General features: G+C 41.2%; 1 protein-coding gene across 3 annotated transcripts in view; it reads right to left on the reverse strand.

The window, feature by feature from the left end:
• Positions 1-1,136: 1,136 nt before the first annotated feature.
• The window catches only part of chd7 (chromodomain helicase DNA binding protein 7), a 69,479-nt gene continuing 42,617 nt past the window's right edge, over positions 1,137-27,998 (reverse strand). For all 3 annotated transcript variants that reach the window (XM_048246174.1, XM_048246185.1, XM_048246194.1), the window contains exons 18-38: positions 27,677-27,844; positions 26,835-27,014; positions 26,633-26,743; positions 23,247-23,452; positions 18,581-18,780; positions 18,245-18,404; positions 15,859-15,948; positions 15,306-15,409; positions 12,810-12,939; positions 11,327-11,384; positions 11,179-11,236; positions 10,732-11,065; positions 10,263-10,471; positions 9,364-10,161; positions 7,857-8,017; positions 7,533-7,760; positions 6,822-7,229; positions 4,735-4,932; positions 3,557-3,697; positions 3,367-3,471; positions 1,137-3,269 (exon numbers count right to left, since the gene is read on the reverse strand). In XM_048246174.1, the coding sequence (XP_048102131.1) occupies positions 2,181-3,269; positions 3,367-3,471; positions 3,557-3,697; positions 4,735-4,932; positions 6,822-7,229; positions 7,533-7,760; positions 7,857-8,017; positions 9,364-10,161; positions 10,263-10,471; positions 10,732-11,065; positions 11,179-11,236; positions 11,327-11,384; positions 12,810-12,939; positions 15,306-15,409; positions 15,859-15,948; positions 18,245-18,404; positions 18,581-18,780; positions 23,247-23,452; positions 26,633-26,743; positions 26,835-27,014; positions 27,677-27,844 (5,136 nt within the window). In that variant the 3' untranslated portion in view covers positions 1,137-2,180. The remainder of the gene's footprint in view (positions 3,270-3,366; positions 3,472-3,556; positions 3,698-4,734; positions 4,933-6,821; positions 7,230-7,532; positions 7,761-7,856; positions 8,018-9,363; positions 10,162-10,262; positions 10,472-10,731; positions 11,066-11,178; positions 11,237-11,326; positions 11,385-12,809; positions 12,940-15,305; positions 15,410-15,858; positions 15,949-18,244; positions 18,405-18,580; positions 18,781-23,246; positions 23,453-26,632; positions 26,744-26,834; positions 27,015-27,676; positions 27,845-27,998) is intronic.

Here is a 27,998-nt window from a genome sequence, read left to right on the forward strand (position 1 = left end):
CCTGTGGGGAGTTTCCATAGGGATTTTACAAAACGCATGGGCATACCTTGGCAAATAATGGTCTAAATCACTCATATTTTCATTCTATATTGATCTACTTTTGCACACAGCTTCACAAGACCTGGTGCTAGGGCTCAGTTGTGTTTCTAAGTGATATCAAGTGACCTAGAGGGCTGAAATGTGGTCAGTTCAGAGATGCTTGTAATCCGGCAGAAAGGAAAAACTATATTCTAGCCTCTGTAACTGTCAGTACATCTGTTATTTTGACTGTTTCCTACGAAAACTACAGGTTCTGAGCTTTCTATTAGAGGTCCATTATTTGATGGTTGGCCCCGAAAGAGGTGGGAACAATGCCCTTGTAAATAGGCACAGTCCAATTTCAGGCAAAAACTTGAAATTTGTTTGGAATGCATGTGGTTAAAGCCCCCAAAAGAATATAGATAGAATTTGATTATGCCAGAGCAATCTTGCCTCCAGAAGGGAAATTCATGACATGCCAATTCGCATCCGCAATTTGCAACTTGCCAAAGAGCAGTCAGGTAACTGCTGTTCAGTATAGAAAGGTAGTAGTGAGAACAGGCGCGCTCAACTTCCAGGCAAGGAAAAATTTCAAGTGAGAGTTATAAAGAAAGTGTCAAATTAAAGTGATAAAACTGGACTGTCAAGCTTTATCTCATTGCTTATTTTTTAAGACCATGTCCACACAGATGCCCTTCAGCCTAAGCAGTCATCAGTGTGTTTGGGCAGGGTCTAATAATAAGCAAATAAGCAACGAGAAAACGCTTGAGTGCAGTTTTATCACTTTAATTTGTCAGTATAGAAAAGTACCTGCTGGTCAGCATAGAAAGGTAACTGCTGATCAGTATATGAAAACGTCCTGCATATGGATCACATAAGACGACAGATATGGAGACCCTCTAGTTTGTATGTTATGTGAGTGCACACACACACAGAACTCAATAAAAATACCTTCCGCCTCCCGATTGGGTGTAAGGGCAACAAGGCACACCTCAGTGTTCATTATGAACTGATCATATTCATTTAGTAGAGCGGGATAAGGAACAAGAGTCATACTGTTAACACAAGAAGGCCTAGAATGCATGTCATTGTGAATCCACAAACACCACACACTCATGTTGGTTTCCTAGGCGAATATTGAGTCACTTTTATTAAAAGCATCATTACTACAGTTGGCAGCCATTTACAGATCATCAAACATGATGGTTTGAAAACAAAACAAAAAGGGAAAAAAACACAAAAGGAAAGGAAAATTACATTTACAACATTTATGTCTGTAAACTTCAAGGCTAGTTAGAATTGAGGTAATGCTGTTCAGCTTTGTGGCTAAAGTAACAAAAGTCCATTCAATAGATAAAGGTACCTGATTTCATTTCTGTTTAACACCAGTGCATCAACATGGACATAATGAGACAATTTGACTGCAGTAAAATTTTTGTTGATGTATTTCTCCACATCCCAATGATTTGAGTAAAATTGAACATTCAAAAGCTGCCTTCGTTATTGCTGTCTCCACAGGTTGAGAGGTCTCCTCACCCCCTGTTGGGATTGTCAGTGTGAGAGACTCAGAACAGTCAGAGTGTAGGCTATGATATGTGAGAACTTCATCCCGCTCCTCACAGCTCAACAGTACATCGAAAAAAAAGTTCCTTTTTTCCAGCAGCAGAGGTTGTTTAATGCCGTTTTTAATTGTATGCCACCGAATTTTCACAAGATACTACATATTGTTTCAATGTCAACAGTAGAGAAAAAAAAAACATAACATAAACAATGAAAAGAAAAAGCAGCATAGCACTATTTGAAAAATTACTTCCTATAATATTTCAGAGGAAATTTCTCTCATCTAGAAAGCACCACTGTGCTTAAAAACAGATAAACAAAAATAAACTAAAACAAAAACAGTCACCCTTTTGACATCCGCACAGCTCTACTTGTTTGCCTTTTCCCCTCGCTATGCTAATGGTTACAGAGACAGCTTATCCATTGTTAGCACCCCCCACCCCCCCACACCATTTCAGCACGCCATTCAACAGGAAAAAAAATGACCAAATTTGATAATTGTTTGGAGTTGGCATGTAAACAACTGGACTAAACAATTCATCAAAAAGAACTCTAGCACTGAATGGTCAATAAGCCCAGGGGTAACATCAGAAGGCCAGTTTCTAATCACTTTTATCCCCATCCTCTTCAGGAACATCATCGTCGTCGTCATCATCATCATCATCATCGTCATCATCATCGTCATCATCATCGTCATCCTCTTCTCCTCCTTCTAAGGAGTCCAGTTCCTCAGCTGGTCCAGCTATATCCTCATCTAGTGCTGATGACTCCGCAGTCTTGTTCTGACTCTCCTCTGAGTCACTGTTCTCAATGGTTGTGTCTGCAGTGGTTGCAGCAGCTGGCTTGTCTTGGTCTGGTTCGGGCCGCTTCGTGGATTCCCTGTTTTCACTTGTAGCTCCCAGTGCTCCATTCATAGCATTCTGCAAATCAGCCAGTGAGGTGGGGGAGAAGCCAGGCAGGCCCAGCCCTCCCAGGCCTGTTGGGAGGAACATGGAGGGATAAAAGAGGCCAGGGGCCATGGTGGAAAGCAGGAAGGGATTAAAAGCTAGTGCGTTGGTGGACATGCCCGCAGTAGCGGCAGCAGCTGCTGCAGCCAATGCTGCCTCTCCGTTAGGTTCAGTGGATTCCACCTCACTGGAAGCATTAGTCTTGTCTTTGTCCTTTTCTTCAGCCTCACCCTCTTTCTCTTCTACCTCTTCATTGGCATCATTCTTGGGCAGGGTTTTTGCATCCGTGTCTCCCTGTTCATTGGTGTTCACAGTGGAGTTGTTTCCATTAGAAGGAGATGCTGTGGCAGCAGCGGCAGCTCCGAACAGACTGCTCAGGCCAAACATATTAGGGAGGCCCCCCATACCAGGCAGCATGAGGGGCAGCATGGGTGAGGGTGAATGCTTGCCATCTCCAACCCCACTCAGTGCTGGAGGAAAGCCCATTAACCCTGCAGCCAGTTGAAGGCTCTGAAGGTTCTGCAGGCCCTGTAAGCTGGTGAGGTCCATACCCCCAAAGAGGCCATTCATCAGTAGAGGGTTCACACCGGTAGTGGAAGCTGCTGCTGCTGCTGCCTGAGCTGCTGCAGCTGCTGTTGCCTTGGCAATCTCTGATTTGGGTCTCCTGCCTCGACGGCGAACACCTTCTTCTCGAACGACAGGACCAGTCAGGAGGCGGTCAAACATGGACTCGGGGAGGAAGCCCTAAAAGGCGAGAGCAGAAAGATGAGCATATCTATGAGCAGACACAGAAAATCACAAGTGGAAGCAAAGAAACGAAAATGTTCTGTAAATTACTTACGGACTGCTTGACAATTTCAGTCCAGTCAGGAGCCACAGCAAACTCAGGGTTTTCCATGAGCCATCTGGGCAAGTCCTTCATAGGAGGTGCCATGGCTCCTCCCATCTTTAAAGACAAAAATAATTATTACAGGGATCTCACACAAACAATGTACACAAATACAAAGAAATAGAACAACATGCCAGCGTACCTTGCGTCCGTTTCGCTTGTTCACTACTGGTACCCTCTCTTCACCGGTTAGTGTATTTATGTCTATCTTGTTGGGGTTGCGGCAGCGATGCCTCTTTTGCTTAGGTTTAGGAAACTGTGACAGAAGCAGTTCTTCACTCTTCTTCATGGTACAAACAAGTGAAAATCAGAGAGAGAGAGAGAGAGAGAGAGAGAGAGAGAGAGAGAGAGAGAGAGAGAGAGAGAGAGAGAGAGAGAGAGAGAGAGAGAGAGAGAGAGAGCACGAGTGTCATTTTATAAAATAACATTAATAATTTGGAACACTAGAGGATTAGAATATTTGAAAACCTGTACAAACTGGACTGATTTGAACACTATATACATATACACATATAAATAGTATAATGATATTGATAAACAAAAATACTGGATTCCTGATATTCATGACGGCACACATTATGCAGATTAAAGTCTAGGTATACTATTTCTATTACAGCTCTACCTATTTCTTGCTGCTTCAGCTGTCAGCAGCTCTGGTTGAAGCCTGGAAATATTCTAAACATAGTAGGCCTAGCCTAGTTGGCTAACTTATCATAGTCTACTGGTTGGACTGTTCAGTTTCCCCACGTGTGTTTAAGTTTCAAGGTAATACTTTCTCCTTGGGACAGGCCCTTTTGAGTCTTAGAAAACATTGGTATTGAGATGATCAGTCAACTTGAATGCAAGAGGTTTGAGAGAGACAAATTTGCGTAGTGTGCTAATGATGCTAAGCAGATTTAATAACAATTTAGCAAACTTAGTTGTCTTCAATGTGTCCTTGCTTTCACGATTGTTTCACAAACATTTTATTACGGGGTACGGAGTACGGGGCAAGGAGAGGGGGTTTAGGGTACTTCTATAGGCCAGTGTTTGGTAAAGTTGCACGCATAGCTCTACAATGAAATCTACGAGAGCTATGAAATTATGATTTATTTATTTATTTTTGGACAACGCACTGTGTGATGCTTAGGCGGCCACCTAAGCTGCAAAGTGCTATGGGAAACACTGGAAGGGGTGTGTCGCGATTCTGCCTTCTCACACCACGACACAGGTTTGTGAATATGAGTGTCGCGATTTCGGTTTCGATATGCATATCGTTACAGCCCTACACAAGAAACATTAAGTCTTATTTCACAAGTGATGAGAGTAACTGCTGCTTACTGGTACATATCCAGGCATATCCATGGTGTAGGTGGGGTGTTGTCGTAGCCATTCCCTCAGGTCCTTGGTGCTGGGTCCGTCCTCTCCCTCCTCCCGCCCCCTTCCAGGGCCCTTGTTGCCAGCAGAAGGAATGTGTTTGGGGGCCCGTGCTGGAAAGCCACCACCCTCCTCCAATGCTTTGGTCCGCTCAGTATCATCCTGCGACAAAGACATCATAAATCAGTCCCTCCATTTTTCTTACCTTGATTCCCATTGTGGAATTTAACAAAAGTATACCTCATTTTTTCACAATTGTCTTTACTGCACATAAAATAAGCCTAGATTCTGAGTGGTGATTTCCTTCCACTTTCACTGGCCCCCTGAACATGGTTTAAGGTTATGCAGTTGGTCAGTCTCACTGCCACTGCTTCATGTACAATTCATTTGGTCAGGTAGATAGACTGCAGTGAAGGCTATTTACTTGACAATGACATTCATCCATCTCTAGGCAATGCATTCTCTTATTCTGGCTTTTATTTAATTGTGTAATTGCAAACAGTGTTCAAACATGACATTAAACTTAAGGCAGTGTGCTAGTGTTTATTCTACTGCTGTTCATCGTTAGGGCTCTCAATTTCATGAAAAAACCTGTTCAATATTCAAAACTGTAGACTAGTTTAAACACAATCGGTTTTTCATGACCATTTTTTTTGCTTATATATAGGCAACTAACTAAGTAATTGGAATACATCTGAAGAGGGCGTCAGAGACGTATGAGACAGCAATCTAAGAGGATTTAGGTTACTGGTGTTTTCATAAGTTTCATGCACATTGACAAGCAGGACTGCTACATTTATACAAAACAATTAGCAAAGAGAGGTGCTATGAAATGGGAACTCATGTTTGCACAGTTCTCATACCACTTTGTCCTTCTCAATGGTTTTATTTACAGCCCAAAAACTGAAGTGCTTCCTAACTAAACTCTTCAAGTTCTGGTGGTGTTGGTTACAGAGGTTACGCTAGACTTGTTTTTGGCCGGACAAAATGTTGGGTAATATTCCAGAATACCAGACATACAGAAAATCTGCTGGGCATATGATTTAAATAGCCATAATTGCCTACATATTTAAACATCACTAAATCAAAAAATATATATTTCCACTATGCAGTTTATTAAGCTTCGTCAGCACCAGTAGTTTAGAATTAGCTTTGCACAAGCAGTAGAGGAGGTCAGCCTACTTCCAGTATAAGTCACGCAAACTGTAGGCAGGGAGGTAGAGAAGTGGACATGTAACAGGTTTGATATAGAGATTGACTGCCTAAATTGAGATTATGGATACATATTTGACAAACATGAGTTAGTTACATTAAATTAGCCCAGGGCAGCCTAATCACAATTGTGTGCAGTAAACTCATAGGATTTGTCAGGAAAACAATTGAAAGCTGACTGGTGTAGTAGTGTGTTTAGTAGCCCTAAGGACAACTGGAAATGGAATATTATCCAAGATCGTTATGACTCGTCTTAACACTGCAAGTGGCCTAGCAGCCATCCAATGTAAATGCTATGAAATTAGGCTAGGCTACTAGCAGTGTATCCTTGTGGAATTATCATAACATACATACAGGTAAACAGAAAAAAGGGGGAAAAAAACCCAATTCGTTCAATTTTGGTTGTCAATCATAGAATTGTACACAGTTCAATAAAGAATCAAGAACAATATCTTTTATGTATATTATTTATGTTCAGGGTGTGGTTGATATTGAAAAGGTTTTTTTTTTTTTTTTTTTTTAAATACAGCTCAGCCCAGTGCCCACCCAAATATATAGGTTGCCCTGGGATTAGTCCCAATAAAATAGTTGAAGCCAAGTTTAACAAATTAGCAAACGCAACTGCAACTCCTGCTTACTTGCAGCATGATTTCATAGAATAAAAGCCTATTGCGCTGCTTGTGTAAACTTGGGGAGCCAACATAGTTCAAAAGGTAATTTTAAACAATAACTAAAATTCAAATAAGAGACAGATGACTAGACAGTTATGTTTAGCAGGACTTAAGCCTACAGCCTAAACATAAAGCCATATGCAAGATTGTATACATGGTTACACTTACAGCACTTTCTGCAGCCCTCTTGTTCCCCATGAATAGGAGCTCCAAGCCCTCCACATTTTTCCTGCGGCCCCTTCTGCGACGTGTGGGCAGTTCTATATCCAGTAGGGAGCCATTGGCCCGTGGCCGCCCCAGTGTGCCTGCCTGCAGCAGCTCCATCTGGGCCTTCAGGGCAGCAGAAGAGGAGGCGGCCAGGCCAGCAGAAAAGGTTGAGGAAGAGGAAGGGGCTGGTAGACCATGCAGAGCTTTAGTCAGGTCCATGGCATGGGCCTGGTCATCAGAGGCATGAGACTCCCGCAGCTGCGCCACCATCTCCATGAGATTACGCCGTTTGGCAGCACGCTCGGCCTCAATCTCCACCTTCCTGCGTCGCCGCCTCCGACGCGGGACTGATAGACTCAGGGCCTCGTCCTGCACAGAGGGAGTAGGCGCTTTAGAACCATCCTTCTGAAAGCCCCAAACAACTACATTATGAATACTTATTATGCAGGAATAAAAGTACCTAACAAGCAAAATATTTTGAACAATTTATTACAAAACTATGAAGTGGTTTATAAAAACACTGTAGTGTGATTTTTGTGTTAGTCTATCTCTGGTCTATGTAGAGGTCACACACACAGACAGTTTTAAAATATTAAGGCTAATGCATCAGAGAGATTGTGATGTGCAAAAGAATAGAATAAATATGATGAAGTGGAGATGATCAGTGACTACCTTGCTGACCGTTGGGGACTTGGTGAGGTCATCACTACCGTTGAAGCTTGTCTGCCCACTCATGGACAGATCTCCCAGGCTCCTCCTCTGTAGAGGGCTGTCCACCATCATAGAGCTGTAACCAGGTAACAGGCCTGGGAAATCAAAGAACTGCCTTCTGTTGGTGGGCCATTTACCCTTAATGACCGCTTCACAGATGTTGTCCATACGGTTGATCATAATCCGGTCCTACACAAGTGAAAATGCACACACAATGTTAAATGAATGACTGCAGGTTCCTGCACATTATGTTGAACACGTATGTGGCTGAAGCTGTTGGCTAACCTTAGGCCAGAAAGCAAAGGTAAGCGGGCGGTCAGAGAGCGTCTGAGCTGTTGACCCTTCCATATCATCAGCACAGAAGTCGTCTCGCGTCTCATCCCGAGCTGTGCTCAGGGATGCATTGCTTTCCTCATCAAAGTTCTTCCTGTCAGAAGTCACTCCAACTGAGTGACAAAAAGAAGATTCTCAAAATATTACACAGTTTATAGAACAACAAAATGAGTGAGCCCTTTCCATCCCTCAAATGAATGTGTTTCTTTGAGAGTAGGGCTGGGTGATATGGCTGAAAACCATCACCATAAAAGTGTTTCATATCAGTTGATATTTATAATTATTGATATTTTTTGACCTATTTGAAATAAGGCCTAACCTAACTTGCAAATCCTATCTTATCTGTTTGGTAACCATGGTAACTATGTTAAGAAAGTCATTACAGAACCTAAGTCAGTGTTATCCTAACTTCAGATAGGAAAGGTGTATTACAGACATGTCTCAAGTCAACAAAATCCTAATTTGAGGATGACCCATAACATGCCAGTCATCTCGATAGAACTCTGCTATCTGAATGTATCGCAATGGACACAATGCAGACAAAGATGGCGGCACCTGTGTTGGCGAGAGGAATAAGGTGAATAAAGTTTGCTAAAATGAAAAATAGTCCTTTTCAAGACCTACGTTACAGTTTGAACAAAGTTTCTACATTAAACGGTTAAAGCTGAATTAGACAGAAGAAGCAGAAGTGCATTTTCATGCACTGTAATAGGAAGTCCAGTGATAACAGTACAGTGCATTTTCATAATAATGCTAATGTTTGTATACTGTAATTTCCCCAACTATTAGCCAAGGTTTATTTTTAGCTATGAGGTTAATACACGGGGCAGTTAATATGGTTTTGTTTTTTTTAACTTGCATAAAACACTGTCCTGCAGTTTATACACAACGTGTAAATTACTGTATATAGTTGATCAAGATGAAATTACATTACTTTAATCATATTGCTTAGGTTGTGCTGAAGAAAAGGATAGAAGATAGTCAGTATTGCACATTCCTGAGACCTCTGTAAAGTCATTAAAAGATAATAATGCAAAAACTGCAAAAAAGGCTTAATCCATGTATGGGAAACTGGCCCTGTATGTCTAAAATATATTGATGCATTTCAAGCAGCAGTAAAGAATTGTGATCTACGTGAGGCAACTGTCTAAAAGGTAGTAAAAACCAGGCCAACACCAATAAGAGTACTGTCCACATTGATAATAAAAGTTTGTGTTGAATCGTCCTTCGCATAACAATACATCAAAATATATTTGGTGAGGACATAAAAATTAGCTGTCAATTAAAACAGTATTCAGAAAAACTGTTTTCAGAATCAGTATTATAATCATTTGTATGATTAGATTTCCATTTTGAAGTGGCTGCCAAAACAATCAGAAATACCTAGAAAGAGACCTCAAGTTTGAATTTACATGTGGATCTTCTATCTCTACACAGACATTCATTCACTGTAACGTACCTTCTGCCTGAGATGATTTCTCTGATTTGTCGTCATCAATTTTCTCCTCTTCCTCCTCCTCCGAGAGCTTTTCTGAGCCTTTCTCGGATGTGACCTCGCCCTCAGTCAGAGGTTCCTTTTCTGCAGCTGGGCTTTGCTCCTCTTTGGACTCAAGCAATTCTTCCACAGGCTGCTTGACAAGGGTCTTCTCCTCACCGTCCTTTTCAGGGGCACTCTTTTCATCCTCCTGTGCCTTCTCAACTGCCATTTCTTCAATTTCTTCCTCCTTCAGCTCCTTTATTTCTTCCTCCTCATTTTCTTCCTTCACTACTTCTTTAGGTGAGGCTGCACCTGATTTCACCTCCTCCTTAACTTCTTCTCGCTCAGAGTCACTCTTCTCTGCTTTACAGGAGGTTGCAATAGCCTCCGGCTGCTCCTTGTCCTTGACTGCTTCTACCTGCTCATCTTTAGGCAAGCTGGAGGGGGTATTCTGGATTGGTGGATTGAGAGAGGTTCCCGGTGGCTGGGAGAAACGTCGGTGAGCCTCCAAAAAGCTCAACTCCGGGTCATTCAGAATGTGGTAGTCTGTGCGGCTGACACCATGCTTGGAAGCTCCACGTAGCAGGTCCTTGTCATGGCGGCCAGGCTCCCACCAGGCAGGCAGCTCTGGGCTGGGCTGGCATAGGAGCAGTCTCTCCTCCAGCATGGAATGAGGTAGGACCTGCTCACGGATCCGTCGCAAAAGTTCAATGCGATAAAGTGTACGTGACGCACGCTCTTCAGTGATTGGGTCAATGATTAGGGTGGGATCAGCCAGGTCTGTGGGTAAAAAAGCCAAGAGGACACACAAGGAGTCATTTAAGCGTTCAAGACACATTAAGACATTTACAGCTGACAGATACACTTTACTTTTTGTCTACCTGTGTCAGTTTTGGCCTGCATGCGACATACACGCTTGCACATGGCCACAAAGGAGAAGTAGTATTTCTCCAGACTCTCATCAGTCTTCTTATCAAGGCGAGCAAAGGCACGGAACTGACTCCAGTCAAAGCACTGCTGAGCAACATCGTAGACTACACCAAACGTGGACACCACTCGGTAGAAGTCAGCTTCCTCACGACGAGTCCATCTACACAGTAGACAAAGAGAAGTTACAAAAAATAGGACAAATAATGGAAGGAGACAAAAGGGAATGATACAAATGCAACTAGGTTAGATGAGGGAAAACACAAGTATACAGAGATGTAAAGGTGTTTAATATTATCCCCGGACCACCCTTCAATGAATTGGCAAGTAAATAAATACAAATTAAAAACAACCACCAACATGATCAACAACAGGCAAAACAACAGAAATCAATGTGTATCATTACAATGCCAGGAGCCCTACCTCTGCCTTCTTTCCTTGAAGAACGCTCCAGCGTCACCCGTGAGGGCTGCCCCCTCTGGGATGAAGGGCGAGCCTTTAGTCATGAACGGCCCACCTTCTGCCAGAAAACTGCCCACCTCTGGCGCTGCATAGGCGCCGACCTCACTAGCCACAGCCAGAAGGTCCTCACGAAAACGGCGGCGGCGGCGGTCAGGCTTGGCAAGGGCTTCTTGTCGAAGCTGTTCCCTCTTGTGTGTGCGCTGGTATGCCGTGATGAGTCGGCGAAGACGAGCAGTCAGAGCTGAGGCTAGGGGCCAATACAGGTTCCCCGCCTTATAGCTGTCCCCTGCTTTAACTAAGGACAAAACACATACCCAGAATGAAAAGGGACATGTTGTTAATTACATCTACACATGGCATTTACAATAGCCTTTCCTATATTTAAAGGAGCAACATAGGATTTCACACCTTCACTTTCCACATCCATTGTCTCCTCTTTATCATCAAGAGGAGAGTTGGTAAAATCCTGAAAACAGAGAATAAGATCACAGAATGTAAATAACTTAATTTAAGGGAATTCTACAAATGTCTTTAAACAGAAGGCTTAAAAGCTTACATCCATATCATCTTTGAATGGCATTCTCACTGGCTTGTACTCAGGGTCTTCATCCTCCCTAATAAAATGGAGCAATCACCAACACAAAAAAAAAAAAAAAACACACAAACCAAACCAACATCAAACCAAGCGAAGGTTTCCACAGTAAGGCTGTGTATTGGCAAGAATCTGGCAATACAATACATATCACAATATATGGGTTATGATTCAATATATGGGGAGTGCCATGACTAAATTAGTCCTATGTCGCTAAAATGAAAAATAGATTTATTTCATATTCGAAAAATAGTTTCTATTCTTTCAAACAAGTGCTCATTTGTTTAGTTTCGTTCAGCCAATCTAGAGAAACAAGGGAAAGAAAAGAGCAAGCGGCGACAAGTGAAAAATGACCTTCTGAGAAAATCAGCTGTTTACACATTAACGCGTGGTAAAGTAGCCTACTGCATTCACCTCGCCTCTCCTGTCTGCAAAAACAATCTTATTATCCTCACATTTGGAGTGAATATCCACGACTAGGCCTAGTTCTTGAAGAGGTTATAGCTATAGCCTACTAGAAATGAGTCAAACCAAGGAAGATGGTAGCTTTGATTAGGAAATTAAAATGAGTGCCGTGGTTTGGTCCTACGTAGCCTACAGACAGACTTTGTGACAAAAGTTTCATCTAAGCATTTATTTTTTTGCATTAGAGGTTAAGGTATGTATTTGTGGTCAAAATAGAAAAATTATATTTTATGATTTTTTTGACCCTCTCTCCTTTCAAATTGTTCTCATGTTAGCGACACAGGACTCATTTAGTCATGGCACGCCCCATATTGCGATGCGATTTTCTTTTTTGCCTAATATTAGAAAAACTGATTGCCATTGAAGACACCATCATATGTATAAAATGTAAGTAAAAAGTCTGCTTTAGCCAAACAAGTACACTGTACAGTATGTTCTGCCCATGTCAATAACAAAATAAAGTGCTTGCATGTAAACTATTAATACAAATAAATAAATAAATAAATAAATAAATCTTATGTTTTTGAAAATCAATACAGTATTGTCAAATAAAATATTGCAGTATTCGTTTTTATCGATATTTTCTTACACCCCTATTCCACAGTGGTTAGAACACGTTTGTAATAGACACTGTTTTACAAATATGAACTGAACATATTGATAGCAATGGCATCAATTTGTATTAGCAGTGTACAGAAAGTCTGGATCAGCATTTACAAATCTGATTTAATAATAATAAAAAATAAAAAGAAATAAAAAAAAAAATCACTCAACTCAATATCCTATCTGTGCAGTCATGGATGAATATCAAATATCAAATGATGGTTGCAATTTACACACAAATCGCAACCATTTTATCCATCGTACAATTAATATAAATCCAAAGGGTGTAAGTAAGGGGTGTAATGTGATTAATTGGCTAAACACACTACCCTTAAAATGAGTCGCATTTCTATTGAGGTTTTGTGGGTTAAAAACGTACCCTTCTACTCCATCTGCCATCATGTCCGCTCCCCTCTGCTCAGCAGCAATAGCTTTGGCGTCAGGCATGCCAACATGCTCTAGAAAGCACAGACTGGGGTCGGCTCGCATCGAGTTATACTTCTCATAGCCTGGCAGAGACAATGCACAGCAACGGGAGTGAGAGCAGCAGAACAAGCACATTTCACAGGACTGTCTACCAGTGTTAAGATTGTTCATCAGGGTATCTGCATTTTTGATGTATAAATTTAATGATAGGCAGGTAAAGTGAAACAACCGCCAAACCTGAAGAAATGCTTGGAGTACACTTTATGTTGAAAATGTTTTGAAAAACGGACATAAATTATATTTTCATATTATTTGACTCCTTAATGTCAGAAATGTAAATTCAAATTAAGAGCGTACCTGAAAAAAATTGCCATTTACAGTAGGCCTTCATTAGCCTAACTCTGAAAATCTCAGCTTGAAAAATCCTGATCTTTGAAAAATCTTGTTGATATCAAGGACTGACACAGACCTCTCCCTCATAACATCAAATTAACACTTCAATGTTTCTTTCAAAGTACCCTATTGCCGTGATTTTGTTCATTTTAATTCACTTAACACCATATCAATACATAAAGATTGCTCTGAAAATGCAAATTACATAGGGTATGTTTAAGCAGGCTATATCAGCACTGCAGACTGTACACAATGTATGGTGGGGAAGTCTTGTGGAGGCATGGCCATCTCTAACATTCTAGGAATTTCTGTGACACATGCACTTGTTTTTCCTTCACCTCTCATTATGATTAGGCTATGGACTTAGTTGAAATAAAAACTTTTTGGCGCAGTTTGTTTGTTACAGTTTTATGGAAAACACTTAAGAGTAACATCGGGAGATACTGGCATTTGCAAAAGTATGCACTCTCTCAGCAGCCTACCCTTTAGTTGAGGTTATAAACAAGGAGACTACTATGAAAAGTTAAGTTAACTACCAGCATTAGTTTACATGGACAATGTAACTTCCTTTGGCAGCTTATAAACAACCAAACTAGCTTGCAAATACACACATAACGTTAACTTAATTCTTAATCGTTTTCCACATCCCTCCCTGTCGGTTAACCTTTGCAAAGGAGCCAGAGATACAGAATGAAGAGGGGGAACAAGAGGTAAACAGGGCTGGTGCGGACTTGTGACATTAGGCTACATTCTATCATTCGTGCTTGTATGTTTTTGTCAATGGATGAAACCAAGGGAAATTAATCCTGGGTTGTGATTGGTCGGAAACTTGACAGACTCAAAGCTCATCGGCCACCCAACTGTGCACCAGGTCAAAAGAGGGGAATAACGTACTAGCATAGGCCTACTTTCTATGTCAAAAAATGCAGCTAATATGCAAAATGCATACAGGTTGGCAAGTCGGAATATAAGCTACACAACAATCATTCTGCTCCAGATCAAATTTAATGCCTGCCCTTGTACAATTCCAGACAGTTTCAGGTCTTAAATATCAGAAATAAAAATATTAAGACTTTTTAAGGATCCACGGGAACCCTGTTCAAAAAGAAATCATGGAAAAATGAATTTCCAAATAATTGAAAATAAGTATGACTGTAAAAGAGAGCTTAATTGAACAAACACACATTTCAATCCAACATACAATGGTTCAAATATAATTATTAGCTTGTGTAGGGAAAAAAAACTGAAAGGGGGAATTTGGGGCAGGATACAGTGAGACTGGTAGACAGGGAAAGAGAAACGCCCGTTGAAACTATCCAAGCAGAACAGATTTGAGCCTGAGGATCCTGAGAGTGCACGGCGGGGGGAGAGGTTGAGCGGCAGCCTGGACCCACTTCTGTGATCAGAGCAGACCTCTACAACCTACCCTACCGTACCCGAAGTGTTCCTAAGTGTGATCTACCACCTTTTTCCTTCTCTACAGAGTTCAGCACTGAATTGGGATTATGAGAAAGATCCACACCACTGAATTTCATGTGATAGTCTGGGAATGCTTTGATTAAGTTTGCAGAAGCATGAAATTTAGTATTTTTTTCAAGTGTTAAGATCACTAGCATTGGAATGCATGTTGGCTTCAGGCTGTGAGTTCTGCCATCTTGACACAGCTGGTTACATGTGAAATCCTGCACAACTACTTGCCACCTTCCCCAGACTCAATGACTTGTATAGGCTTGACAACAATATTTTATAACCATGAGCATCCACAACATCTGTGCCTGAAACTACAAAGAATGTTTAACATATCTGTCAGTCTAGGAATTTACAATTCTTTCTCTGAGCTTTCTACTATGCCGTTGTGCAGGATTATGAATGCTTATGTGTGTGTTTATTTTCATTTAACAACACATTATAATAGTGCAATCTGTGCACCAGCATCTACACCTTAAAACAGCTCCACACCAACAATGTTGCCATCCTGGTCATTACCAGATGACCATCTTTGACAGCATGTGAACATAAGTCAGTGTGAAGAGGTGGGACTGAGTAGAACACTCACCATGCTTGAAGACACCAATAAGGAGGGATTTATCTGCCTCACTGTTCCACCAATCAGCGGGGACTTCAGCGTGGAAGGGCTGTGGGATCCAAATGTCCAGCTCACTGGAGGGCACAGAAATAATGATGAGAAACAACAGGAAAGAAGTCATTTCAAAAGGGCCTTCAGATGACTACAGGGCTGCTCATCAGATTAGGCTAGCAAGTTAATGTCTATCAGCAGACATCTGGGACGGAACTGCTGTCATTAGCACCAGGCAGCTCATCTTGTTTGTGCATGGCCGATCTTATTACAGGCTGTGAATGTGTGCGTACTGCCCGTTTACCCCCCAGATCCAACCCCACTACCAACACACACACACAGCCAACTTCTGTGAAGTCCTCCTTTGCATCAATATGGTGAGCACGTTTACATTATACATGCATGCACATCTGGGTGACCGGGGTGGGCGAGAACAAGATGGGGGATAACGCTGCATGGCGATGGTGCACACAACTGCATGTGAGGGGATGAGGTAGAGGAGACAGAAACAACACAAATGAGAAAAGCCAACCTGGAATCTGCTCCATCCAGGATGCGGTCCGCTTGGTCTCCAATGACTTCCTGTCGTAGATAGTACAGCATGCGCACCCGTAGCAGGACTCTGAAAAAGACAGGGAGATTTTTTTTTTGTAAAGAATAAAACATCCATAACAGAACAGAAAGAGGAGGCTGAAACAAAGGAACAGTGCAAAGGGAGGAGGAAGAGTTAAAAAAAGGAAAAACAAAAGAGTGAGTTAGTTGCATGGTGTGTGCCAGCAGCGGTAGCAGCAGCTCTTTGGCATGTGCCACAGCTCATCCATCATGCTGCCAGGTCTGATTAGCCACGCTGCGTTGCCACTCCCCCTCCCCCACCCCCAGCTCTTTCGCTCTCTCTCCCCCTCATGCCTGACAGATGGCGGCCCATAATCACCTCAGTGTGTGCCGCCTTTCACCCTCTTCCAACAGGTCTGCCTGGCACCTGGCCTGGCACATCGCCGCAGCCATTGCCTCGCTCAGGGAAGCTGCCCATAAAGTGTGCATGCGCATACACACACAAATCTTCAACAGCTACCTCTGACAACCTTTCCAGTTTCATTTCCTGTCTAAAGCATTTCTTCTACATGGATGTTGGACTCTGGTTAACAGGATGAGCCTACATAACACTTTCTCTCAGTCTCTCTCTCACAGGAGGAGCAACTTTGAGAAGTGGGTAAAACAGATGGTTGGCGAGATGAAAAAGAAACTTCATACTCATCAGCCTGTAATTTTTTTTTGCCATCACTCCATCAACCGCCCCCCTGGAAGAACATTAGAAACGGAGGAGGCAAGGGAAAGAGGCAGCTAGAAGGCTTCTTTCCTTTCCTAAAGCGGCTTCAGCCAATATGTCAACAACAATACTGGTAGCCAGAGCCACAGAAATTATTTATGACCTGAAACTCAAGAGGCCTCAGCAAAACAAAAGAGGCAAGAGTTGATCAGGCAACAGGCCAATAATGGCATACAGGTTTATCCCTCTTTTGAAAGACAGAACTATGAAGTCTTAAATAACCATTCAGTCTAGAATATTTTGGAGGACATAGCACAAAGCTGATTTGTTGAAGTTGAAACACTGTTGAAGTAGCCACAAAAAAAAAGAAAGTTACTTAAGCTTCATGAGCAAGTAAGTGTCCCAAGAACCCAATATAACAAATAATGGGGCTGGTTTGAATGCTTCATAGATTTTTATAAAAGCGTACACTTAACAGTGTTTCCCCCAGAATTGAATTCTATTTGTGGCGGTAGGTTTGCAGAATTAACTTGAATGCAACAGTTTTTAACAAATTAGCGCAGCGTGGTTATGATGCTAACCAGCTTTAAGCACAATTCAGTACAACCTGAAAAATCATTGTGTGGTGGTCAATGTTGATATTGTGGTGGGCCGCCACAAATAAGTCAATGTATGGGAAACACTGCTTAATATGTAACTAATTACATAACATACACATCAGTCAATGTTCTAAAATCCACAGAAATTAAGTAAAGGGCATTGAGGGCATCTAAAAAATATTATGTGTTGAACAGTGATTGTGATTTAGTTTTGCTAACAGAACAAAAACAAAAGCTGCCTATAAAGAACACTAATGGCAATATTAAAAATATCAACAAGCTATAAAACTACCAATTCTGAATTAACAAATGAGGATATTGTTTCTACTGTCACTCAACTATTTAAACTATACTTGTGAAAATATTTACTCTGTACAGCAAGCCTATATTTGGCAATATAACTGACAACCATAAATGAATCCCGTAGGCTACCTTCAACCAAATGTTGACTTTCTTAGGCTACAAACTGAATGTTTGGCCTCTAACAAAAATGATGAGTCATTTAAAAGGTCAAAAGTGCTGACAATGCACCACGATGTTCACCAAATATTAGCTCCACTATTTTTACATCGGATCTCAACCAGACGACCCACACTGCTCTACTTCTATTTGGCAAGTAACATTAGGCTAGTTAGAATGAGAGCTGTGTTCCTCTCATATCATAGGTGAAATCTACAACAATGTATTTTTCTTCCCCCCAATCACATTCATGCGCTGCACATCAGAGATCCGGCACTGTGCTGAATACTTAAAGCCCTGTGAACTGCCATTTCAAATGCTAACAATCCCATGCACCAGTGTAACAACTAAGGATGCTCAAAGAGACCAAACTGATATTCATGACAAAAACAACTAGTTGTCCAATGTCCTCAAATAAGTCAACAGATACTATTCACAACTTTCCGGCTGAACATTAGCAGATCCATTTTAAGTTACCAAGACCTTTCAAATCAGTGAGGATAACATTCAACATCTGCATTAAACATACGTATATGGAGAAGTAATTTATGTGTTGTGAACTAACCAATTCCTCCCATATGGCATGAGCTTACTTGTTGCAGTGGTGTTTGAGATGTCTCTTGTAGCTATCCTCCTGCAGCAGAACATCAGGGTTGCAGTCAGCTAGCCAATCTGCCTGAGGTGTGTGAGTCTGGGGGGCCTGACACTTGCCCTTTTTTCCTTTACGTCCTCGAGGCACAGGAGCAGACAGGCCTGAAAAGAGGAGCAGAATTATTCTACACCACCACCAGAAAACATACCTCTCAGCCAGAACATGTCTAAGACAATGCATGCATCATGTCAAAACATCCATGAATCTGTGTCCATAAATATGTTACGTCAAGCAGCTGGGTTACACAGAAGTCGGGTGCAGTAATAGGGAGTCTCACCAGAGTGATTTGAGAGTGTGCGGCTCTGGCCATCTTCAGTGGGTGTGATGAGGTCCCAGATGAAGCTCTTGATGTTCTCATCACCACGGTAGTGCAGCAGGCAATAGGCCAGCAGAGCACGGCAGATGGTTTCCACATCCCGCTCCCGCAGAGGACGCTTGAAGCGACCATGAGAGAGAATATCTCTCCAGCGGCCCCAGCTAATCAGCAAAGGTGAGAAGGTGAGGTGTGGAAAAAAAAGAGATGAAAGGATTAGAAAACATGGAGGGTGAAACACATCAGACAAGATATAAGGAGAGTAGAGAATGTAGTGTCATCTGCATTATTCAGCATTGAAAGTTGACTGAGTTTACTGCAGTTACTGTAAACTGAAGTTTTAGCTGGTTCTTCATTTGGCTAAACAAGTGGCAATTTAAGATAACAATTGCTGATTCTATAGTGAATCATCAATTCCAGAATGATATATATATATATATATATAAACAATATATTTTTATATATATATATATATATATATATATATATATATATATATATATATATATATATATATATATATATATATATATATAAAAAATATGATTGTTTGAAACTTAATTTAAATTTCAACTTTTAATTTAAGTTAAAATCATAACGTCAACCACCACTAACCAACTGTCCGACATCAATCGAAGTTAGCAGCAGCCTCCCAGACACAGGCACAGCTTGTACGCTTTTTCGTCAAGCGAAAAAGGCAGGCAGTGACCGCCTTCTCAAGGCACTCGCTAATATGAACTCATATGTTACCCCTGTAGCAAACAGGAATTTGTGCAGATTTGTTTTACCCTACTGGAAATATATTGTGTACCATGGACCACAGACAGCAGGAGAACTACAGATAGACTGGATATTTAGTTTACTTGGGAAAATGTGGTGTGAAAATGTAGTTGACTTGTGACCCGATTTATTGCTGGCTTAAAGGGGAACTTGGCAACTATTTCAACATAATAAACCCATTTAGAAATCATTTGGATGGTTAAATGACCTGTTCCGGTGGAACTGGTGACTTTTCCCGCTGCCCCTAGCGTCCCCAGGCGGAAAACCAACCTTCCAACATTGAGACTACCGTCCCGGAAAGAGAAGTGAGAAACAAGAAACTCGTTTTAAATAGTGTTTCTTACCTTGTAACATCCACATTGTTCTGCCGAATTTATGCTAACCGTTTCGCTAGCTTGTAAACAAATCTATGTGCTTTATTGTTACCTTTTTCCACAGTTTGAAGTAGCATAATGCACAATTTCTCCAGAGGGGGAAATATAGCTAATCCTGCCAAGTTTCCCTTTAATATGGATAATATAACTACCAAGCTAATGAACATGGAACAACTAGCCAGCTAATGAACATGGAACCAGAGTGTCTAATAAAGGGAGAACTGCCACTCTCGGAAAACTTGCGGTTTCTGAACTGGTTGCAGTTCCTCCTGTGGTTCCACATGAGGGTGCTCGTCCACGAGTGCAGAATGCATGGAGGTCTATGGAGCTGTACCCCTCAAAATCCACTTTTCTCGGGTTATACTTTTTTTTCAAGTAATTTGAATATTGTATTCGAAAGGGGAGGCAAAGAAAATCCACTTGGTTGAGCATTATATTTTAAAGTCACTTAATTGTTCCAAAAAGCCTTTCAAACGTGTCTGACGTCACAATGCTAGCGTGTTATGGGCAACAACGACCCAACCTGTACGAAATCAAAAGGACATAAGTACTCGTTTATTTAACTTTTGACTTATAACCCATGTTGAAGTTATACAAACTACAATCAAATCTGAGATGTCAACGACAATCAGGTGAACGAGACAAATTTAGCCATCTAGCTCCATTGACTCCCATTCATTCTGCACTCATGGCAATCGCCCCCAGTGGAACTCTGGTGGAACTGCAACCAAAATTCGGTACAATGGGACTTAATACGGAGTGGCCAGGCTCTCCGTAGACGGGCTCTGATGGAACAACTAGCCAGCTAATGAACATGGAACAACTCTGCTCCCTCTTGAATTCTGTTGAATAACATTCCAAATCAAGCATTGCTGTTTAGTTCAGCTAGTTAGATTGGGTAGAGAGGTGGTTATACTATGTATTGAAGTTCAAGCTAAAAATGAACTGCACACACTTGCCAGATTTATCTGTCAACACGTCCACTGGCTCGATATGAATTCGACCTAGAAAATTTCCTAGTTTTTGGGCTCAATTGGACATTACATTCACTCTAACACCTATAATTGAGCAACACCTATGCACGTATCTTGTTCATCGACTTCTAGGCCTTCAATACAATCAATCCTCTCATACCATTATCCAGGCTTCAAGGCATGAATATTAATACAACTCTCTGCCATTGGATACTGGTCTTTCTGAGCAACAGAAGTCAAGCAGTCAAGGTTAATAATACTACACCATGCCCTCTGACTCAACACTGGTGCTCCACAAAGCTGTGTGGTTTTCTCCATCTATACCAATGACTTGATAGCTCACCACCACTCGGTCAAAATGTTCAAATATGCAGATGACGCCACAATCATTGGCCTCATAAGTGATAATGATTAGTCTCAATACCGCAAAGAGGTCAACTGGGCTGTAGACTGGTGCGGCAACAACAATCTCAACGCCTTAAAGAGTAAGGAAATAGTTGTCGATTTGAGGAGGAGGCCTAACACCATTGCCCCAGTTATTATATGTGACAGTTATCGTATCAGTATCGGCCACAACAAACCAATAAATATCGGTTATCGTTATAGGCCCTAAAATTCCATCTCTAATTATTTCTTCATTGGATTGAGCTAAATCATGTAACAAAAATAGCACAAACATTGTTGTGTGGCAAGAAAAGTATCTATCCACCTATCTATCTCTGTGACTGGTTAAGCTTTCTAAAGAAGCTTTTTGATTTACAAAGTCCTTTTAGGCAAGTCCATCCACTCGGCGGCCATATTGCAACGCTTTTTGGGTACTCATCAGGCATCCTGTTCGGCAGAAATGTGCGTGCGCAAGGCTTCACGACACCAACCGTGCTCCAGCAGCGAGTTCACAACACATGATTGGCACGATGTCTGCACAACACAGCACATAATTGGCTCAATGTAGTCACATCACACCACATGATGTGTATACATTGAGCCAATGTCGACGTTTTGGCGAGGAAGGGGTGGAATATGTGTAGACAACGACGTTACAAACTAACCCCATGCATTTCTATGGAGGATTTTTTGAGTGCTGTGTCTCCTCATTAGAAAGTCTCTGGCTTAACCCTTCTGGTCAGACACAACCTGGGCAATACAATGTGTGTGACTTAACAAATGTGGTCCATTTGCCATTTTTAGAGCTTTACTACTGCTCAGAGCACTCAAATTAGAAATTATTATTTGGGCATAGAAGTTGGTTGCAATGTTCCACAATGTGCACCACTTTTCAGGTGCCACGTGTAATGCACATTTAGCATGATTTTCATATGTTTACATTCGATATTGGCTACATAATTTTTGTTCATGCAACCGCAAACTGCATTGTTAATGCAACTGCACATTTTATTTGGGGTTTTCAATACAGCCTACTTTTTGAACATTTCTGGCACATTTTAACAATATTGTCATGATACTGACAAACGTGATAATGTTGATGCCTATAATCTTGATATGAAATTGTCATACCATTTCATCTCTAATGGTAACATAAGAACAATGGGGATATTTCTGAAGTAGTCCAAGTCAATTCGACACCAGGCCAACCAGGAACTATGAATGACAATCAACAATGCATGAAGGTTAACATTTGATGGCTAGGGATGTTGGAAGTGGGGGACATTTGAAATCCTTTGCACCTACATAGTCATTAAAATTAAGGTTAGTGCATTTCAATTTATCTCCCATTTCTGATTGGACTAGAAAGCGAGAGGGGCAATAGGTACTTTTCCCCATAATGTGCAACATGAGCTGGGGAGGTTCCCCCTACCTTCAATACATATAGAAAAACAGTCTGAGCCCTGGGGGCTATATGAGGCCTGAGAGGAGCGTCTGTGGTTGGATGGGGGACTCTAAATCATAGGCCTTCTGATCTGATTCCATGCTTCTACATGCAGTTTTCTCTCCCTGAAACCATTCAATGAGACACTGTCCCTCAGACTCGACGGATCCAATTTGCCATTTAGCCTAAGGGCCTAGACAAGTCTGAAAAAAGAAAAAGAAAAACAAGGGCCTGGTCAGACATGGTGCGTGCAGCCAGCCATGATTAGTTTGGCGAGTGCAGAAGCCTGGCACTTAATTAAATGTGTGCATTGGATAGCTGCATGCCCAATGCTGCCCCAGGGAAAGGCAGTCAATGTGGGTCACAACGCTGGTGGGCAGCTAGGAAGACCAGGTCCCTTCATGATCCATGGTTAAATAAGAACAGGAAGACAGAACTGACACAACTCACTGTAACATTCAATAGAGTTGTAACTGGAATAAGTGGAGCAGGCTTACAGATGTTGTGAGAGTGAATTATGGAAATTATAGCAAAACTAGATAAGAAAATATACCCTTGGCATATATACAAAAATGGCACCTTAGTCTTTTGACACACATACCCATTCCCTTAGCAGAAATATTTCAGCAATCTGCATCTCATGAAGGTGAAGCTGATAAGGTAAGGCTGCTTACCCATAGACAAGCAGGTTCTTCTCCACTCTAAAACACTCGCTACGTGAATAGCCTTGAGCCCGGTCCTGTGGTCTTCTGGGTTTGGCCACTGGCTTGTCCTCAGAGTCACTCTCGAGCTCAGAGTACTCCATCAGCTCATCTTCTTTCATGGAACTGTAATGGCGAGTCTGCTTCCGCACTCGTGGTGTGTCAATCACCAAGTTGTTCTGCAGAAAGACAGCAATGCAGTTTTAACCTTTTTTCTGAAAATGCTAAAATGGAAAATATTAAGTGACCCAGTTTTGCTTCAATACATCAAGCCTCAAATTACTTGTGAATGATCAGTGAAAAACATCAGAAGCAGCACTTATTTGGAGTTACCATCAGTTTAAAAAAACAAACAAGCAAAAAACTTTTCCCAACTGGCTACCATTGTGGTGATTGCTTGCATAGCTACTCACAAGTAGGCAGAAACATCATGCATGCTAATATAAATTTCTGCTTACAGCAATGTAGCAGCATTTTGTTTATGTGGTGTACACACCGAATAGATCTTGCCTACGAAACGTACACCAAACTTAAGTTAACTTCTGTTGTGTCAGTCACCAAACAATGTTGTCATGCTACTGTTGCCAGAAAAAGGAGATTAGAAACGATTCAATAACACTTGTGGTATAGTAATGTCAGTGAATTTAATACAATTTTTAGTTACTTTAATTCGACAGGTTTTACTTGATAAAGCGCTGAAGTAAGCAGCATGAGACAAGAACCCATTCAACTTTGAAGGAGACTTTCACTTTTGTAACATCAAATCAATCTTTATTAATCAGGTTAATTGGTGAGTGAGAAATCTATCATTAGGCTACATCTATTTGTGTGTCCCATTAACATCGGCCTATAATAGCCCCAGCTGTGGCGCAACTGGCTGGGGCACCTGCGACCCGGATTTGATTCCGCCCCGTGGTCCTTTCTGGATCCCACCCCTGCTCTCTCTCCCATTCGCTTCCTGTCACTCTCCACTGTCCTATCATTAAAGGCATAAAGCCCTTATTATGTAATAAATATGTATTAGGGCCCGAGAACTGAATGGTGTAAAAGCCCTATTGTTTCTGTAAGGATATTATTATTGGGGGCCAAGCAGCGAAGCCCAATTGTGTTTCTACCATTTTTAATTGGGGGCCAAGAAGCGAAGCACGATTAGTGATACTACCTTTTCTTCTTCTTGGGGGCCAAGCAGTGAAGCTGCGAGGACCCATTAGTGATTCTACCTTTTCTTATTATTGGGGGCCAAGCAGCGAAGCCCCATTGTGTTTCTACGTTTTCTTATTGGGGTCAAGCAGCGAAGCTGTGTAGTATATAGGCACCCATTGTGTTTGTATGTTTTCTTATTATATCTTCTTCCGCCATGGCAGCCCATAGAACCGTCAATAATAATAGTAATAAGACCACATTTGGAGGACACTGAAGAAAGCAAAAATGCATTTTGCCTTGTAACTGTAGATGTGTTTGGAATTAAAACTTAAAACGCGCTTTGCCTTTTTTGAAGTGGCTCCCATGGGCGAAAACTCATGAAATTTGGCACATGCAACAGGTGTCCGATAAAGCGGTCATGGACAAAGGCTTGTCCCCGGGTGTGGCCTATGGACTCCATAGTGCCCCCTTATGTCACTTAGTCTCGTGACTGGCATATACTTTCAGTGAAGCACACCAAATTTGGTAGGTGCGTGTAACTCTCCAAGACAAACAACTTTTATTATGTACATTGCATTTGCCACATCCAACAGGAAGTCAGATATTTAGGATTTTGTGTCTTGTGCACATGAACAATTTTGACGTATTGTGGTTGGCATTTAGTTTCAGCTATGCACACCAAATTTGGTAGGTGTGTAACAGCCCAAGACGAACAATTTCATACTTTTATATGCACATTGCATTAACCCTCTAAGTCGCAAAATTGAAACAAAACAGCAACACTGATTAAAACAGACAATAGATCTCATTTGTACTCTCTACCACTAGATGACAGACATCCAGAGCTTCGATTCACGCCCAAATATGTCGGCCAAAGTGTAGTGGAAGTAGTAAATCACAAATAAAAAATACGAAGAATAAGTGCATTTGTTTGTATAGATGTGGAAGCGACTCCAGTGTTTCCCACAGAATTGTATTCTATTTGTGGTGGTAGGTGACGGTGTTATGATGCTAACGGATTTAATCATGATTTAGCCAGTCATCTCCTATGCCAACAACAATCCTTGCAGGATTTTTTATGTTTTCTTTAAACATGCATGCAGGTTTGTTGAGGGACAGAGACTGACAAAGGTGCACATAGCTCTACAATGAAAGGATTTCATTTAATTTAAGTAGTACAACATGGAAAATCATTGTGTGGTGGTCAGCGTTGATATTGTGGTGGGCCGCCACAAATAAGTTAATGTATGGGAAACACTGCGATTCTGTCTATAGTTTTTGTGCAAATTGAAGCAGAAATACACCAAATGGTGAATAAAACATTCACGTGACGAAGTCTTTGATCCATCATTCACCTATTCTGATTCTGAAGGAGAATATCTGCCTTTTGGAGATGACGATCGGTCGTCTTGACTGATCGTCACGTTGAGTCTGTGAATAGAGGTGCGTCTTTGCGTGTGTAACAGTGTCCACTAAGCATACAACATTTATTTTGACCCTTTATCCAACATACACTACTGGTGAAAAGTTAGAGGTCACTTTCAAATTTCGATTCCCCTCCATTATAGACACCAGTACCAGCTGAGATCAGTTGCACTTATCAGGGCAGCAGTTTTTAGATTACATTATGTGCTTACAAAAGGGTTCTCCAAGGTTTTCTCAGATTAGCCTTTTAAAATGATATCAGATTAGTAAACAGAATGTGCCTTTGGAACATTGGATGAATGGTTGCTGATAATGGGCAATGCAGATATTGCATTAAAGATCAGCCATTTCTTCCTACAACTGTAGAGAACCCTTTTGCAATTTTTTTTTTTTCATGTTTTATCTTGAGTTCAGGTAGAGATAAAACAAATTGATTAAAATGGAGAATAGTCTACAAAACTGAAATGGAGATTAACCCCATCACTCAACCTACTCCCATATAATAATAGAAACGTGGTTATTTATTACGGGACCAGTGGTGTCCGGCCTCGGATCTACTGCATTATTATTTTCAAGGCAGGGCTCAGAGCCAGTAATTCATGACATTTAGCAGAAACAACTTTATTTTCTCCTTTACCAGTCTAACAAGCCAAACATATCCATTCACTTCTTTACCAAAGCAGCAAAGCTGCTGAAGATTAACACTCAGTGCCAAACTACAATTCCCATGCGGCATTACCCCTCCTGCAGTGGGGCTCCTGTATTTAATTGTGTTTAAGCAGCAGACTTACCCTTCCATTAATAGCATCCAGGTCCAGCTCGGCTTTCTTTGCCCATTTCTGCCAGAAATCTGGATCCTCCAGAGAAATATCGGTCCTGTTTCCAGAGGACACAAAGCTGGCCTGGAGACAAATCAAAAACAGTCAAATTAGAAACGAAAGCATGATATCTGTGTGTGTATACCCTGTGTTTGTTTAATAGTCAGGGATGTACCTTGGCAAAAGTGGAACCTTTGCCCTCTGATTCGATGGTAATGGTCTGTGTGCGTCTCTGTAAAATTTGGTCAATGTCTTCTTCACAGAATTTGGAGCCTTCATCCTCTTCATCCATGAGTGCTCCGTATGCTCCCTTACGTAGGAGATCTTCAACTTCCTTCTTGGAAAGTTGTTGAACCTGAATTGTACAAGGTAGAACTTGTTCATTCTGAATCCGTGGCAGGATAACGTTTGCAGTGAGACATAGCAATGAGTAGAGGTGTCATGATTTTGATTTTAAGTCAAAATCGATTGAAATTACTAACTTAGAATCGAGATTGATATGTAATTTCGTGAAGGTAGAATCAACGATGTAGCCACACCCCCAATGTCACGTCCAGCATGTATGCCAAGACTCAAAACCACACACACGTGTTAAACAGCGACGTCAACACTACCTTAACTTTAGGCTGCAGCCAGTTGGAAAAAAAAATACATCACCCAACTAAAATCTAAGCCCCTCTCGCAACCCTGAAATCATCGGTGTGGAAGTATTTTGTTGTTCATTCACGTCAATTAACACTAACTGACTGAACTTACAAAGGGAAAAGATGATCTATTTACAGTCCAAAATTATTTTAATGCAACGGTTCCCAAAATTTTTTTCACAATTGGTGTCAAAATAAAAGCCCCAAAACAGAATAGGAAAAGGACAAAAAAAGTAATCATAAAGAATGCATTAATAGTAATATTAAAAAACATTGAAAATCGAATCGTGACTAGTATCGAAAATTAAATCGAATTGAGGATTTGGAGAATCATGACATCCCTAGCAATGAGATGATTTAAGTGTACTCATACCCCATTAGCAGCGTTCTCCCTGCCACTCATTGACTGTAACACAGCTTTGTCGAGTCCTAACTTCAAGCTGGCTTTATCAAACATCTCCCTCTCATAAGAATTCCTGGTGATGAGGCGATAGATTTTCACAGCCTTGCTCTGTCCTATTCTGTGGCATCTAGCTTGAGCCTAGAAGAGACAGACAGACAACAAAATTATCCAGGTACTTGGTTAGAACTCAAACGGAGTGATTTTTTTATTATTATTTATATATATATATATATATATATATATATATATATATATATATATATATATATATATATATATATATAGTTTTGTG

This window comes from Alosa alosa, chromosome 1 (genome assembly GCF_017589495.1).
Source record: "Alosa alosa isolate M-15738 ecotype Scorff River chromosome 1, AALO_Geno_1.1, whole genome shotgun sequence".
Lineage (NCBI taxonomy): Eukaryota > Metazoa > Chordata > Actinopteri > Clupeiformes > Clupeidae > Alosa > Alosa alosa.